The following is a 16,646-nucleotide window of genomic DNA, read 5'->3' on the forward strand; positions in this document are numbered from 1 at the left end:
TTGTAAAAAATCAGTGAAGGGTTCGTGTGGTCCCTGAAATATCTTTGTGTATACCTCAGTTGGTTTTCCAGGTTCTGGAATTTTTTCCCAAGCATTTAGAGCTGCTGTACGGCATAGGGATATTGTATGCTCATCATAAATGGCTTGTACATTCCTGTCAGCAAAACATCCCTCACCAAGTATTTGATCTTGGGAGATCACGAAACCTCTGAGTTTACCTTGTTGTTCTAAAATTTTTGCCTCTTCTCTCAACCAGCTTTTCCACTGTAGCTGCTGGCTATATTCTAGAACAGCTGAAATTAACTGATGCCAGTCATCTGGGATGATTCTATGTGAGGTAGACCAGGAATTTAACATCTGTTTTACGTACGTGGAGTGTATCCCATATGTAACTACTGCTTCCTTTATATTTTTAAAGTCCCTTGTGGAAATTGGTTGTAATGTATATGTAGTATATGGCTCGGGGTGTGTGTCATCCGCTGGCTTCTCATGGATGATAACAGGATAAGCCATTGTGTGAGAGCCATTTGGAGATGTTACAACCTCTATGGTCTTGCCCTTCTGCTTATTAGGTCCCTTGTCATGTTTACTGAGAGTTTCTTCTAAGGCCTGCAAACGAGCACCTAGGGTCTGTTCTATGGAGTGAGCCTCCTCTCTGGCAAGGGACTCCAGATTCCTCATGGAATCATAGAAGTTTTTATGTTCCTCAGAAACACATGATTCCATGGACCTTATCTTATCAATTAATGATAATCTTTCTTCCTTATATAGTGTCTGGAGAGTTAGTGTTCTGTCCATTAAATATTCACATTTATTATCAATAAGATCAATTTTTGGTACAAGCCTGTTTTGTAAATCCTGATCAGCAGATTCCAGAGAAAGAATCTTTCTCTCTAAGGTCTCATTGCTATCCCTTAAAGCAGATTCCAGAGATAGAATCTTTTTCTGTAAGCCTTCATTGCTCTCGCTTAAAGCCTGTATCAGTCCCAATAATGACTCATCTTTGTTCTTGTTATTAAACCAGTGTTTGAACACTGTGTGGATTATTACAATGAATGCCAAAATGGTACAGGCCAGATATGCCTTAGGAAGGTCGTATATTTCCAGTAAGATGTCATTCATCATACAAGCAAAAAGGTTTTCGAATTCTTGTGAGGTAATGTTGTCAGCCATATTACAAGAATTACTCAAAATTTGTTAGTCAATTTTAAGGTGTAAAATTATCAGGTGCCTTTGCTTACCTTTCGTGGTTTTTGGGGGGTGTAGTAGCACTTTTCAGCCAGCAGGTGGCGTTGGTACAGCTCCAAAGCAGGGCCTGCTGGTGATCGTGGCTGACTGCAGCTCGCTGGAGTCAAGATGGCGGGAGCCGGAGCCGGCGCCGGCACTCGGGAAGCCGGGGAGGGCCTCTTTCGCTGGTCTCGGGGCTAAGCTAGGGAACTGAGACCGGACTAGCTGCTCCCTCTTTAGGGAATGGAACCCTGTAGGCGTTCCCTGGTTATATGGAACTTTGCAGGCGGGTTTAGGTACCCACTAGCCGGGGAAGAGGCTGAGGGTGGGAGCCACCCAGGCCTTTGGAATTTGCCCCACGTGAGCGCCAGATATTGGTGAAATTATTAAGGCCACTCCACGTAGATAAAAGGAGATTTATTTAATGGCGTAACTTACAAATTAAGGGATAGGTAGGTCGCGGAGTCTGGGGAAGGTGTATCGCAGTCCGGCGGTGTTCTCTGGAGCTCTGCTTGGTACACCTCTCTAGTCCAGGGTCCCGCAACAGAGAGCGCGCCAGCCGATCCAGATCTCGGGTCCCCAGGCGCCTCCCTTCGCCCCGCCTTGTAGGCGTGACAGTTGCCGAAGTCTCAATGGGGGTTGGAACTTACAGATCAAAGCTGGAATGGCTACCCACTACACCGCAGCACAACAACAAACAAGCAAACGGAGGTTGATGTGCTTCCTCTGGCTTTGAACTCACTAGGTAGCCAAGGATAACCTTGGATCTGTGCTCCAGCTGTCTCCACTTCCTGAGCGCTGAGATTGCAGATGTGCTCTGTCATGCCTAGTTTTACATGGTGCTAAGGCTAGAGCCAAGCAGGTCCTATGCATGCCAGGCAGACCATCTACCCACAGCCTCAGCCCCAGCCCAGTCTTCTGAGCCTCACTTCTAAAATGGGGTTGGCGCTACTTACAGGAGTTTCTAAACACCTACCTCCTTTAAAAACACAGCTCGATTGAGATGTTGTTCACATGCCAAAACAACTAACCCATTTTAAAGTGTGCACTTTGATGATTTTACCATCACCATATCAATTCCACAACATTTTCACACACACACACACACACACACACACACACACACACACACACACACCAGAACCCCCAGATATGTTGCAATCCCCTTAATTTCTATTATTCCAGCCCTATCCAGCTAATAAACTGGCTTTCCGTCTCTATAACTTTGCACCTTCTGGATATTTTCATAAGCCGAGTCACTTGGTGTATGCCAGTGCGCCAGGCTACCCCCACGCTGGGCAGGACCAGGTCTTCCCTTCTCTCTGGCAGATAGCATCTAGATGTGGACATGCGTTATGCTCACGTGTGCATAGTTGACAGGCATTTGACTTAGGGCTTCACAGCCCTAAGGGACACTGTGATGCTTTGGATGCCGGAGAAAAGGCTGCAGGACAGTGGTTTCATTTCTCGTGGCTACGTACCTAGCATTGGAATTGCTGTGTGCAATTATTTACTTTTTAAAATCAATCTTTTATTCCATTTACTTATTTATTTATTTATTTATGGGGGTACATGTCACAATACTCATGTGGTCAAGAGGCAACTCACAGGAGTCACTTCTTCCATCACGGGGGTTCTGGGAATCAAACTCAGGTCACTAGGCTTGGCAGTGGGAACCTTTACCTGCTGAGGCATCCAGTTGGCCTGATTGATTGATGGATTGATTGATTGATTGATTGATTGATTTAGAGCTCTGTATTCATGGAGACTAGCTCCTTACTCAACACAAGAACTATAATTATCCTCATTTTTCCAAGAGTGGAAACTGAGGCATCATTTGCAAGACCTTCAGTTAATAGACTCAGGATTTGGATGCTAGATGCTTAGGTCAGCACACTTGCCTCTGTGGGCAGAGTGAGGCAGAGTGGGAGAGCACTATTAGCCCCTGCCGGGCAGCCTACAGTAGGTGCTCCAGAACTCGTGGCTAAATCCTGGAATGGTGACCAGACGCTTTGTGTTTCTCTTTCAGAGTACAGTGTGGTTTTAGGGAATTTATTTGACCCTCAGTTCAGTTCCCTTCCAAATATAAAGCCTTCATCACGGCATCCAATAGGGGTAGGCATGTTGGAGAACGCAGCATTGTGGAGTCTAGCCCTGGAGCCCTTGAAAGTGGCCTGGAAGGGAAGGGAGTTTCCAGATGTGGGCCTGGGTTTCCCCGTTGTTCAGAAACAGCTAGAATAATCAGTGCTGAAGTTCCTTTCAGTTCTCGTGCCCTGTGTAAGCTTCGTGCTCCCAGCAATCCAGGTCTGGATGGTCCAGCGTCACCTCTTCAGCAGTGTAACAGGTGTGGGGCCAAGTGCAAAAGCTTGGAACCTACCACAAGCTCCCTTCCATCACAGCCCTTGCTGGGTGGGCAGGGACCTTCTGGGGCCAAATATCCTCTTGGGGGTCCCTTCTGCCTGTCCCTACCCCTGAGTCCTGTTCTCTCTGTAGTGGCTGCAGCCACCTCCTGAGGCTGGCCCTGGTGTGTGTTCACTAGAGCCATGGTGCTTAGTGTCACCAGGTCCCCAGCATGTGTTGCTTGACTGGGGTGTGGCTCAGAATTGAGTCAGCAGTCCTTACAGCTGCTGATCCCCAGGGCACCCTCCCGATCCTGTTTTTAGTGAAAGCATGCATTGCGGTCTGCACTTTCTGGGCCGTGCATGTCCTCCAACTGCTCCCTTTGCTCCATACCCCCGCCAGCCGGCTCACCTCCCGTGTTTCAGTGGGACACGCAGGGCGCTGCGTTAGCCTTGTGTGCCGGGGTGTGAAACACCTCTATTTTATGGCTGAGGGCAGAGAAAGGGGACCTCTCCAAGGTCACCACACTGGAAGGAGGCAAGGAGAGAAGATCTGAGTGAAGGCCATCGAGTGCTGGTGCCTGTGGCACCAGACTGAGAGAGGTGGTGTTGAGGGGTCCTAAGGGGGATGACAGGAAGAGCCAAGGGTGCCATCTCTGGGCAGATGCACTTTGCATCCATCTAGAGATCTTCTCTCTCTCTCTTTTATTGGGTTTTGGGTTTTTGGTTTTTTTTCAAGACAGGGTTTCTCTGTGTATCCTTGGCTGTCCTGGAACTCACTCTGTAGACCAGGTTGGCCTCGAACTCACAGAGATCCACCTGCCTCTGCCTCCTGAGTGCTGGGATTAAAGGCTGCTCATGGAGCTCTTTCTCTTTTTAACCTTGAACAGAACAGTGGTCCCATTTGACTACGTGAGTATCCTAAGCCATAGTTTCCCCCCTCCTCCCTCATTTTTTTTAATTGTTTTGTTTGATTTTTTGTTTGTTTGATTGATTGATTGTTTGAAACAGGGTCTCCTGTAGCCTAGGTTGATCCCAAATTCTATGTTGATCCCAAATTCTATGTAGCCAAGGCTAGCTTTGGGCTCCTGATTTTCCTGCCTCTACCTCCCAAGCACTTAGATAACAGGCGTTCACCATCACACCAGGCTTGGTTTTTCAGAGGTAGTGTCTCACTCTCTAGCCCAGGCTGACCCTGAGCGCGTGATCCTCTGGCATCTGCCTCTCCCAGTTTACATCACCACACTAGGCTTCAGGGCTGCAGGTCTCTACTGGGGCGAGAGTGATACCCTGGCAGCTTGTATGGCAGGCTCACCCAGAGGACTTGGTGCTGACCAAGTGCCTGTCTGCACGATTGTGGAGGCCTCCCCCAGGCTGCTCTGGCCTCTGGCATGCTGAGTCGCAGCCAGTCTCAGCTCCCTTCCCCCTCTGCCTGCGCATTTCACTATTTTTAAGCTCTGTGGGCTTAATGAGCTGCGTACCGATACACATCTCCAGCAGTCACCTTGCTCTCTAGCAACCTCAGAAACTGGCTGGGCTCTTCACACCTGCCAACCCTGCCCTATCCGAGGCTAGAGCTGGGCAGGTTCCCATCTGGACCCAGCAATGGGCTCCCGAAATCTGCCCTGGAGTGGGCCCTCAGCTCACGCGGGGCAGGCCTGCCGATCTCAGACCCTTGAGGAAGGCTTTTTCTCCTTATGCCACGGCCTGCCTTGTTTTTTTCCTTCCTCCCCCATGTCAGCCCATCCTGTAAGAAGGCAGTGCAGCCTCCCACGTACTGGCAGCTACTTCTCTTTGAGGACAACTGGGGACCTAAGGATCTGGGTGAGTGAGGCTAGTTTGCAGCAAGATCTGGGACAGTAGAGAGCGAAAGACTGTCAGTAGAAAGGGAACCTTGTTGTCATCCAGGCCAGTCCTAGTCTCCTGTCTGGGCATGTCCTTAATGACAGGGCGCTTATGCCTCCAGAGATTCCCCCTAACGCCATCACTGGACAGCGCTGACTATGCAAAAATTCTTATAAGTCAATGGTCCCGCACCAAAAAGAGGGGAGATCCCCCAGGAGTTCATCCACCTCCAGCCCCCACTGCATTAGAGGAGAAGGGGTGGGGGTCAGAGGAAGTGCCCGTCATCCTTTATAAGGAGCATGGTGTCGTGGTCAGGACCAGACCGACTCAGAGCCATGGACCAGTGCAGTAGGCACTTTTGCTCAACTCGGGCAGTGGGCCCCTGGGAAGAGCTGAAATGATGTTAGATGAAGCTGTCTTCCTGACTCACATGAGGAGGTCCTCAGGGCTGGGACAGAAAAGGTAGAAACGTTGAGTTATACCAGTGGCCTGTATAGAGGCAGGAGAGTTCGATTTTCCAGGGACTGGGGGTCTGAGAGGAGACACAGAGGGTCTCCAGGGACAGTTTCAGCCAGGGGTCAGGTGACTGCAGTCCCCTAGGGCTCCAGAACACTGAAACTGCTCCATGCTTGGGGGCTTTGGGAGAGCACTAGCTTGGGAGCCAGACTCCACTCTCATTCTGTGGCCTTGGCTTATGATGCCCTCTGGCTTGGGGACTGTAAAGTGTGCTGCACGGACCTCTCCAGGTGATGTGGGTGGATGTGTGCACCCTGGGGTGTGCTCCATAAGACAATGTCCTCATTGTGGGAGTAGGCCTCTGCCCACTTTCTGTGGGTGCCCTCATGACATCCTTGCCTCTCTGGTGCGGGACAGGGAGGCTGGAGCGTGGGGCATTTCTCTCTTAGTCAGAGAGGGACTGTGTTCACCCCCTCCCCCAGTGAGAGGACCTTAGAGGGGGTCACCTGCCCCCAGGCCAGGCTCTGTGGAGTAGCTCTCAGGAGGTGAGGTACCCGGAGCCCGGGGCAGTACTCTATGACATCATCACCTCCCTCAGTCAGCCATCATCACCACCCTGGGTGGCAGCTGTGTGCAGTATCCTCTCGGTCCCCACTCAGGAGATATTGATGTCACCTGGTATTCTACCAGGCTGCCTGCTCCCTACACCTGGCCACCACTTCTGAGCCCACTCGTCTCCTTGAAAACCTTGGCTCAGAGCTGCTAACCTAGGAAACCCCCAGAGTGGGCTCTAGCTTCTGTGCTCGTTCCTGGTACCTGGGTAGTGCCCATAGTCCCCTATCTGGGGTGTCCTGGAGCACCTGGGCAAGCTAGAGTGTTGGAGAGTGACCCCTGAGGGGAGCCAAGATGCCGTGTGACCTTGGCCACAGGGCTTCCTGCATTGTGTATGCTGTTTGTTTTTCTTCCTCCTTTTTATTGCATTTTAACTTAGATGCAGTAGGAACCCGCACACAACTTACAACTTGAACCATCAAATGGAGGTGTGGTGGGCATGGTGGGTGAGGTCATGGGGTGTCTGGGAGGATGGACTGCAGCTAGGCTTAGACAAACAAGGGACAAGCCAGGGTCAGGGCCACCGAGGACAGAGGGAATAGAGGCTTTGCCACAAGCCATACCTCCGAAGGGATGGGCTGGGTCAGCTGAGAGCGTGATGGGAGAAGGAAGGTTTCTTAAGGAAAGCTTGGCAGCTTGGGCAAAAGTCTGAGTTTGTCTAGAACAGTGGTTCTCAATCTGTGGGTCGTGACCCCTTAGGGCTGTCAAATGACCCTTTCACAGGAGTCTCCTAAGACCACCAGAAAACGCAGATATTTACATTATGGTTCATAACAGTAGCAAAATTACAGTTATGAAGTAGCAGCGAAATAATTTTGTGGTTGGGGGTCACCACAACATTGAGGAACTGCATTAGAAAGGTTGAGAACCACAGTTCTAGAAGGTATAACAGGGCACTGAACCCACCGTAGGAGATGGTAGGTGGTGAGTAGGTAGTCCACCTCGCCTCCTCTGCTGGATCAGTTGCAATCATTCCTTGGAGGCCTGTTCCCCAAGGTCCTAGAACCTGATCTGGGCATGGCATCCGGCTTCCCCTGTCGTTTCTAAGCCCGCCGACCCCTGCAGGCAGGTTCTGTTCTGATGCCACGCTGCAGTTAGAAAGACAAGGCCCCAGAGGGCTTCTAACAACTGCCCCCGCTTGCGTGTCTGAAAGTGGCTGAGCTGAGCCTCACCCTGGCCTCCCAAGCCAGGTGCTGGCTCGCCCCTCCTGGTGGCATCTGCTCTTGACTTGGCTCCTTTCCGTCAGTTTGGATCCCACCGGATGCCAAGGTGGGGCTTTGCAGTGTACATCCTGTCCCGACTGCTCCCTCAGCCTCTGTTGGTGTTCTGAGGCTGTGCTTCATCCCTCGCAGCCCTGTTTCCATATCTGTTCCAGCCCCAGGTCATGCAGGAGAAAGCTGGCTTCCAGGACTCTAATTATGCCCCCAGGACTTGGCATGACCCACTTTCGTTCCCGGATACTGTGAGCTGTCAGGGGTGCTGGCGGTAATGGGCGTCTCTGTCTGGAGAGTGGCCGGCACGTCTTGGTCCTTGCTCCTGGCCAGTGTCTGGGAGGAGAGTACACTCTTGGAACAACAGGGCCACATAGTCCCTCCCAGGCTGACCCTTCCCTGGATGGCAGAACCCCCATCACCCACCAGGATAGACTGAGCTACCCAGACTTCTTGGGACTTCTCACCCCCAGCCTGGTCCATTATTTGGGGTGCAGCTCTCTTTATCATTTGGGAAAGGTGAGATGTGACAGGCACTCTCCTCTGTAAGGTGGGAGTCATCGTAGCTCCCTAGGTGACGAGGTACAGCATTGAAGTTTGGAATGCTGCCAACGTCCCCTTAGTCTGCACCTCAGGGCTGGCACACTTCCATGCCTCCCCTGTGACGCCAGCCTTCCCAGAGGGCCTCAGAGGCTGAGGGTGGCTGATGGAAAGCAAAACCCTTGGCTGGCTGTGCCAGGCCATCGGGTTCACAGTGGGGTCTTGGCTGTCCACTGTCAAGAGACTGGAATCCCATCAGCTCCACCATTCCATGAAGGCCCGAGTTTGGCATCTCCTTGGTGAACTGCCTGGGGACAGGGTTTGGGATTTCTTCAGCTTGTATGGTTAGCTCTCAGCATAGGGCCTGGCATAGGATTTGGGGTGAAAGAAGGTGAGTATCAGAATAAAGAACGGACATGACTCAGTTGCACTTGGAAGGGTCAGTCTCAAGGCTGGGGCCAGGTGGACATTAGTGAGTACAGTCATTTTATAGGTTCCTTTGCCAGACTTGGAGGGGGCACTGGCCAGGGTACTGCCTGCCTCTCCCCTCAGGTGGAGCATTCCAGGGTGGCAGGCCTGCACCCTACCACTGATTGGCCTTTCTGGCCTGCAACCTGAAGCAGAGGTTTCCAGGAAAAGCCCTTCCTGGTGAGATCCCACTCTCGGTTATCTGTGGCCAGGCCCAGTTACCGGGCTGTTTCCCTGGGCAGGGTTGGGATAGCAGTGGGAAAGCATGGGAAGAAACAAGCAATGTCCTCCTCAACAGCCTTTGTGGGCTGTGGGAAGCCGGGCAGTGTGCACAGGTGACTGACACTAGGCAGAAGTGGGCAGTCTCTGGGAAAGGAATGTACAGACCTGGGGAAGAAGACTCAGGCTCCCAGCCACCCACCCACCCACCCACCCACCTGCGGAGTAGCCCACCCGCTCACCCACCCACCTGTGGAGTAGCCATGACTTTCTTGGACAGAGACTGGGCCTGTGGTCAGTGCTCAGCTCCACCTATTCTACAGCCCACATGCTATTTGTGTCTGGGGATGGAAGTGTCCCACATTCAGGTCAGGTCTCTGGGCCATCTTGGAAGATTCAGAGCACTTTCCAGGAGCAGTAAGACGATCGCCTCATTACCCAAGTGGAGACGGCCTTTTGCTGTGACCACAGCTTCCTGGGTAAGTGGTGAGTCTGAAACCCAGCTGTCCCTTCTCTGGGGCTTTTCACATCTCACATACGGCTGCAGTGCACACTAGTTTGCACCCATGGTGCCTGTGAACACATGTTCACACCCATATTTATGCTCAGACACACGGTGTCCACATGAGTGTGGGCACACAGAGCTTTTTTATAACATGTGTGCCCTCCATGGGCCTGAAAGATGGAGCCAGCTCCTCTCGCAGCTGAGGTCGTGGGCACCCTGGTGACATAATCAGCCTCCATTATCTGGCCAGCATAGCCACCTTCTGCAGCCTCCCTCCGGCTTCCATTTTTTCTTCTCTGAGCAGGAACCTTGCCCAGGCCAGGAGTCTGGCTCCCGGACAGACAGCAGGGGGCGCCACTGGCTCGACCAATCAGCTCAGGCAGGAAGCAAGGAAGGAGGCTTAGCCATGGTGCCTCTCACCCAGCCACAGTCCCTGCCCTTGAGGCTATTCTCTCTACTCACACGTTGGCTATCCCCCCCCACCCCCGAGTAGACATGCCCACCACATCCTCTCCTTGCATCCACTACACACAACACACCCATCATACCACGCACCTTTATGAGCTTCCCTGGCCATTCACACACACACCCCTACAAACCCTACCTATCACATACACCATAGAGCCTCCAGAACACCTCCATATACCATACCATACATACTTCACCTACCCGATGAAACATATCACACCATTCATTATACATACCACCACACACCACCACCTATCACCCCTACCCCATACATCCTATCACTCACACCTCTACTTAACACACACACACCCGACCCCCTTACTGTATGCACTTGGCTTTCCGCTGTACACTACACTTCATACATCTATAACCTGTAATACACACATACACTTATGTCCCGTATATACCACCCACCACATACCTCACACCCTTGCTAGTCACAACCCTACTCACTACACACATCACACATCACAGTTCCTTCCTCCTTCCCAGGCCCCGATACACACTAAATATACAGCACACACTCCTGCCCCCCACATTACATGCCACAGATTCACATAGGGCCCATTCCTCACGTTACACTCTTCCATTCCATGTCCACACACCACACACGACACCTCACACATGCCACGTGCACACAGCACACACCCTTCCGAAAGCCTTCTCTATCCTCCCAAAGCTTTAGGACCAGAGGTGCTCAGCAGAACGCTTGCCTGGCGCCTGTGCTACCTGGTCAGAGGGGAGCGTCCATTTTCCAGTGAAGATATGCGTCTGGTGTGAAGGAGAGCAGGGCAGCTGGAAGGCACAGTATGCTTCGTGTGTGTGTGTGTGTGTGTGTGTGTGTGTGTGTGTGTGTGTGTGTGTGTCCACTATCTGTCTTTGGGCAATCTTGTCCCCCACCACGCTTCCTTAGATCATGACCAGGGCAGAGTGCCACTGTCCTGCTCTTCTCTCTCCTCTTACAACATGCACATACCAAGGCCCCCCAAAGCCCCATAACCAGTGCCCCATCTCATGCATCCACTAACCTACTAGCTGGCCCCAAGCTTCCACCTGTCCCCCCTTAGCACCTATGTGGGGGTCCCACCCTTCTGTCCTTTCATGTGTCATGATGCCCAGACAGCAGGGGACCTTTCCTTCTGGAGAGCTGCCTGCAATGAGGGATTGGGGGGTTCTTTGGAGTCCTGAGGCAGCTTCTGGAACTGGAGGTAACTGGGGTGCAGGTGACCTGGGTGACTAAGTGTTCATCAACTTTAGTCCCTTAGCTGACAAGGTCAAGGAAGCCTCATTCCTGTCCTCAAAGTGGTGACTTGGCCATTCTGTCTGGTCAAGCAGAGATCCTGGCTGGAGGGGTCGGGGTGGGGGGCATGCAGAAGGACCTGGCCTGATGGAGCACCCAGCTGAACCCTGATGGTTATTCAGGGGTACAGAAGGAACTGGCAGGGCTTGGTGGGGTGTGGAGGGGTGGGCAAGGGGTAGGGAGTCCAGAGTGACCATGCAGGCACAGTCAGCCCTGTGATACACTGGTGGGTGGATGTTTTGGCTTCGGTTTGGGTGTCTCTAGAAGGCAAGCTTTGTCATGCAAGGTCTGAGAGGCTCGTGGGTGCTCAGACCCTGTGTGTGTGTGTGTGTGTGTGTGTGTGTGTGAGATTTAAAAGCATCCTGCCTGGGTGGGGTTGAGAGCGCTGAGCCTTGGCTACCACAGCTGCCCTTCGGCAGCAGAGCAGGGTGACTAACCGCCACTCAGCGCTGTGCAAGGGCTGAAGACCAGGGAGGCTGGCAGCCTTGCCCAAGGTCACACACTGTGACTGAACATGCAGAAGAAGGCTTAGTCCCAGCCTTCAGATTCTGAGCCTCAGCCTGCAGCCTTGGCTTCGGGCCATCTCTCGGGTGGCCTGAGATTTACTGATCTCAGCCTGGATGTAAAAGAAGGAAAGCGATTCTTGCAGCAGCAGCAGGAGAGACTGAAATCAAACTCTGGGGATTTTTGTTTGTTTGTTTGTTTTTGTTTTTATTTATTTTTTCCCCATTCTTAGGACCCCAGGGTAGGCAGCTTCCCCAAGTCTGCTCAAGAACAGACCCCGTTCCTGTGTGTGAGGTGTGGCAACCCTGCACTGAGGCGGAAGTACAGGTGAACTGACCCGGGAGGGACCACAGGCAGCCATGCACGAGCCACTCGCAAGAAATGGGTGGATTTATTTTCAATGTGAGCTAGACAATTAACTCATTAAAACTCGATTCTCTGCCTCCTGGCACCGAGTGCTGGAATGGAGCTTTGGCGCAAACATGAAGTTGTGAATTTGTCCTTGAATATCGATCCTTTCAGCCTGGTGTCAGCGTCAGTCATCCTTCCGGCTAGCCCATTCCCATGTCATTGCTTTGGCTTCTGCAAACACAGTGCTGGGAAAGACTTAACAAGCTGAATCTAGTCCCTCTCCTTATCCTCCCTAATGGAGGCCTGGGCTGAGTGGATAATCCGCAGAAGTCCATCGTCCCCAAATCGTATTCAGTGGGTAGAGGTGGCAGTTGTGGGGGTGTGTGTGTGAGGATACACAGGTGCTTTTAACTAGGGTGGGGCATCAGACCCTTTGCTATTCTAGAGTCACACGTGGAAAGGGGGCTCTGTGAGCCCCCATGCTGGAGGATAGGGTGGGACTCCAGGGCACAAGCCTATTGGTCTTTGCTTCTTTGGCAGGTCTTTTCAAATTACATAGAAATTCAATGTCCGGGTGTAATCCCCTAGCCCCCCTGTGACAGAGGACATTAGGTAAAGTTGCAATGCAAAATGCCAGGCCATATTGCAGCCTGCTGGCCAGGTGCTTAGGGTACCAAGGGCCATGTGCATGCCAGCCAGTCTCCAGGGCCACCATGGGGACCATGCCTAGAAGACCCATTCCCAACCTGTTTACCTAGATATCTGCTTCCTTGGCCTTTCCTCTACAGGCCTTGACCCCAGGCCCTGTTGGCAGGGCACCTCTACCAGCCTCCTCCGGAGTAGCCTCAGCTCCCCCTGCCTAATGGTGCTGTTTCATGCTTCTCTGGTCAGGTGATTCCAGCCGGGCTGGAGCTCCTCTGGTCTGGGAGCACCTGGAGCATGACACATTTGTCATTTTCAAGTCCTCGGCTGGCTGCCTTTTGGTCACTGCTGGGCCACCAGAGCCCAGCATCCCAGAATGTGCCCAGGTGGGAGGGTGCAGTTGTGTGAGGCAGGGTGGGGTTAGGATTAGGACTAGGGATCCAGAGACAGACTCTGATGCCAAGCTGCCGGTCACCCATGTGACCTTGACCCACTCACTTCCTTCTCTGGGCCTTCTTTTCTGGTGGGACTCTTGAGACTCCAAGCAGGATCTTCAGCCTCTTCTCCCCTGGCTTCCATGTACCTTGTGACTCATCTAAAGACAGAGAGGAAGGTAGCTTTCTGGTTGGTGAGCCGCTCACACCGAGATATCTGAGGACAGTCAGTGTGGGCCTCATGGGTGGAAGAGTCACCATCCAGTCCTTGTCACTTTTTTATTGAGCACCTACTAAGTGGTAGTCCAAACTCCCTACACTTGTGAATCTTAAATTTTAGTGAAGGGAGACAGACAAATGATAAAATAAAGTATCACTAGGGAACAGGTGGTAGGAACAGTCTGGGAAGGGGAGTGTCTTGGTTAGGGTTCCTATTGCTGGGATGAAACACCATGACCAAAGAGCAAGAACAAGTTGGGGAGGAAAGGGTTTATTAGGCTTACACTTCAGCATTGCTGTTCATCACTGAAGGAAGTCAGGACAGGAACTCAAACAGGGAAGGATCCCTGAGGCAGGAGCTGATGGAGGGAACTGTTTACTGGCTTGCTCCCCATGGCTTGTTCAGCCTGCTTTCTTGTAGAACCCAGGACCAGCAGCACAGGGATGGCCCCACCCACCATGGGCTGGACCCTCCCCCATGGATCACTAAATGAGAAAATCCCTTACAGCTGGATCTCAAGGAGTCACTTTCTCAGCTGACGCTCCTTCCTCTGATGACTCTAACTTGTGTCAAGTTGACACACAAAAGCAGCCAGTACAGCGAGCATGAGGTGGCATGGTTGGGCAGATGCTGCTTTAAATGTCGGCATCTGTGATGACCTTCGCCATCTGAGGATGTGAGCTGTGTGGACACTGGCAGGAAAGGGTATTAAGGGGAGATGAAACAGTGACTGTAAGGTCCGAGGTGTTATCTGGCATGTTTGGGACATTGAAGGAATCCGATGTGACTGGAAGGAGAGCTGGGAGACCTACCGGAGAGAGAGGGGTGAGGGCCTGTCTTGGCGCATGGCCTCGAAGGCTATCATGAAGCTATAATCATAATACAAACAAAAAGCTAGCTGGTCGGGCGTTAGTGATGCTTGCTTGGATCCCAGCACTTAAGAGACTGAGGCAGGAGGATTGCCAGTTGGCTGCTGACCTGGGATTATAGTGACACCCAAGACCTGTCTCAAAACAACAGCAACGACAAGAAAATGTGGGGTTTTATGTTTTAATCACAGAACCGCTCTGCCTGCTGGGTAGGAAACAGACGGGGAGGGAAACAAGGGACAGGCTTCCCTCCAGGGGGCTCATAAGCAGGTCGAGGGGCAGAGGCGGGAATAAGGAGGATGCCTACCTCCCTGACATCCACTGTAAAAGCGATGAAGGGGATACCATCTGGGGACAGGCATAGTTGGTCACTTCAGGGGAGGCTTCTGAGGTCACACAAGCCTCTGCTGTGGCATGGGGGAAGACAGCCGAGGGCAGGTGGACTCACGTAGATGAGCAGCAGGCTCTGTGTTGGGCTGGGTGTGTGGTGTCCTCAGCACCAGCCAGTCTAATACCAGCCTCAACCCCACAATGAGTTTTCCTGTCCCGCAGCTGCTCTTAAGTAAACACACTGAGGCTTATATTAATTATAAATGCCCAGCTGATAGCTCAGGCTTATTACTAGCTAGCTCTTACAACTTAACCCGTTCCTATTAATCTATGTGCTGCCCTGAGGCTGGTGGCTTTTACCTCTGTCCCATTTTGTGTGTTTAACTTGTTCTGTGTCTGGCTGGCAGTGACCCTGGCTCCACCCTTCCTCTTCCCAGCATTCTTAGTTTGGTTCTCCTGCCTATACTTCCTGCTTGGCTACCGGCCAATCAGCTTTTTATTAACAATGAGAGTAATACATATTTACAGCTATGAATGTCATAGCTGCTTCCCATGGTTCAGTCTGGTACTGGGAAAAGAAACTACCCCAGGTCACGTACCTGAAGGTACAGGTCTGACTTCAGAGCTTGGGCCTGAGGCAGGAGAGGGATTCTGCCTGTCTCCAGTGCCCTGGTGACGTGGGAAGGCCACTGCCATGGGCTTCAGGGTCGCCTATAAATGACATGGTATGACCCAGTGACCTAAGAGCCTCCCTTGCTCAGTCATGTGTTCACATATTCATCGATGGCATCCTTTCCAGACGGTTTCCCTCGGTGGCAGGACCAAGTTCTTCCCCTAAGGGACTGCAGAGTGGGTGGTTTCACCCCTGTGGGTCAGACATCTTCTGTTTTATTCAGCTATTCTAGTATCCTTCCTGTTGCTGTGATGAAACACACTAACCAAAAGTAACCTGGGGAAGAAAGGGTTCATTTATTCGGTTCCCACTTCCAGGTCACAGTCCATCACTGAGGGAAGTTAAAGTAGGAACTCAAGCAGGAGCTTGAAGCAGGAATCTCGGAGAGATGCTGCTTGCTGACTCAGCCCACCATGGGCTCATACTTAGCTTTCTTATATATTTTTGGTTGTGAGCCCAGCCTTTAACGGCTGAGCCATCTCTCCAGCCCCATACTTAGCTTTCTTATACAGCCCAGGGCCACCTGTCTAGGGATGGTGCCACCCACAGTGGGCTGGACAACCCCCCACATCAATTAGTAACCAAGACAGTCCCCTACAGTCACGCCCACAGGCCAATCTGATCTAAACAGTTCCTCAATCGAAGCGTTGCTCTGAGATGACTAGATGGTCGAGTTGTCGAAGGTTACTAGGACACCAACTCTCTTGTTGGAGGAAACATCAGTAACAAGCCTGGGAATTAGCAGTCACCATTTTCTTCTGGCAGAGTTTGATTTGCAGAAGTTGGGTGGTGGGCTAGATTTGATCCATGGCTTTGACTTCCCAACCCCTGCCTTTCTGCCACAGTAAAGCAGCGTGGATAAAGCCCCTGCTGGAATATACATACTCTGAGGGTAAGGGTAGGACTATGGAAGCAGGCGATGGGGCCTTGACCCGGAGATGGAGGCTCTCTCCATCAACTGAGCAACGCTGACGTGAGCTCCCAGAGACTGAAGCAGTGAGCACAGGGCCCGCACGAGTCTGCACCGGGTCCTCTGCACACACAGCATGCCTTTTGGTTTGGCGTTTGAATGGACTCCTGAGTGTGTGGACCAGTGGGCTCTGAGTCTCGGGCCTCCTCCTTTCCTTCTGTTGGGTTGCCTTGTCCGACTTCGATGCAATGGTTTTTCTTTTATCTTATTATATTTTATGTTGTCATGTTTGGTTGTTGTCTCTTAGAAGCCTCTTCTTTTCTAATGAGAGACAGAAAGGGAGTGGATCCAGAGGGGAGGGGAGGTGGGGAGGAACTGAGAGGAGTAGAGGGAAGGGAAACTGTAATCAGGATATATTGTGTGAGAAAAGAACCTTTTTTTTGGTTTTTCGAGACAGGGTTTCTCTGTGTAGCTTTGGTGCCTGTCCTGGAACTCGCTCTGTAGACCAGGCTGGCCTCGAACT

At 51.9% G+C, this 16,646-nt stretch overlaps 1 protein-coding gene across 3 annotated transcripts in view; it reads left to right on the forward strand.

The window, feature by feature from the left end:
- The window catches only part of Syt2 (synaptotagmin 2), a 118,740-nt gene that overhangs the window by 77,859 nt on the left and 24,235 nt on the right, over positions 1 to 16,646 (forward strand). The window contains exon 1 of one of the 3 annotated variants that reach the window (XM_052737023.1): positions 5,164 to 5,390. The exons of the other annotated variants lie outside the window; for them this stretch is intronic. Coding sequence (XP_052592983.1) covers positions 5,264 to 5,390 — 127 coding nt within the window. The 5' untranslated portion in view covers positions 5,164 to 5,263. Of the gene's footprint in view, positions 1 to 5,163; positions 5,391 to 16,646 lie in introns of those variants that run through there. 3 annotated transcript variants of the gene reach the window in all.

This window comes from Peromyscus californicus, unplaced genomic scaffold, assembly GCF_007827085.1.
Source record: "Peromyscus californicus insignis strain IS unplaced genomic scaffold, ASM782708v3 Scaffold_14__1_contigs__length_90479793_seg_2, whole genome shotgun sequence".
Lineage (NCBI taxonomy): Eukaryota > Metazoa > Chordata > Mammalia > Rodentia > Cricetidae > Peromyscus > Peromyscus californicus.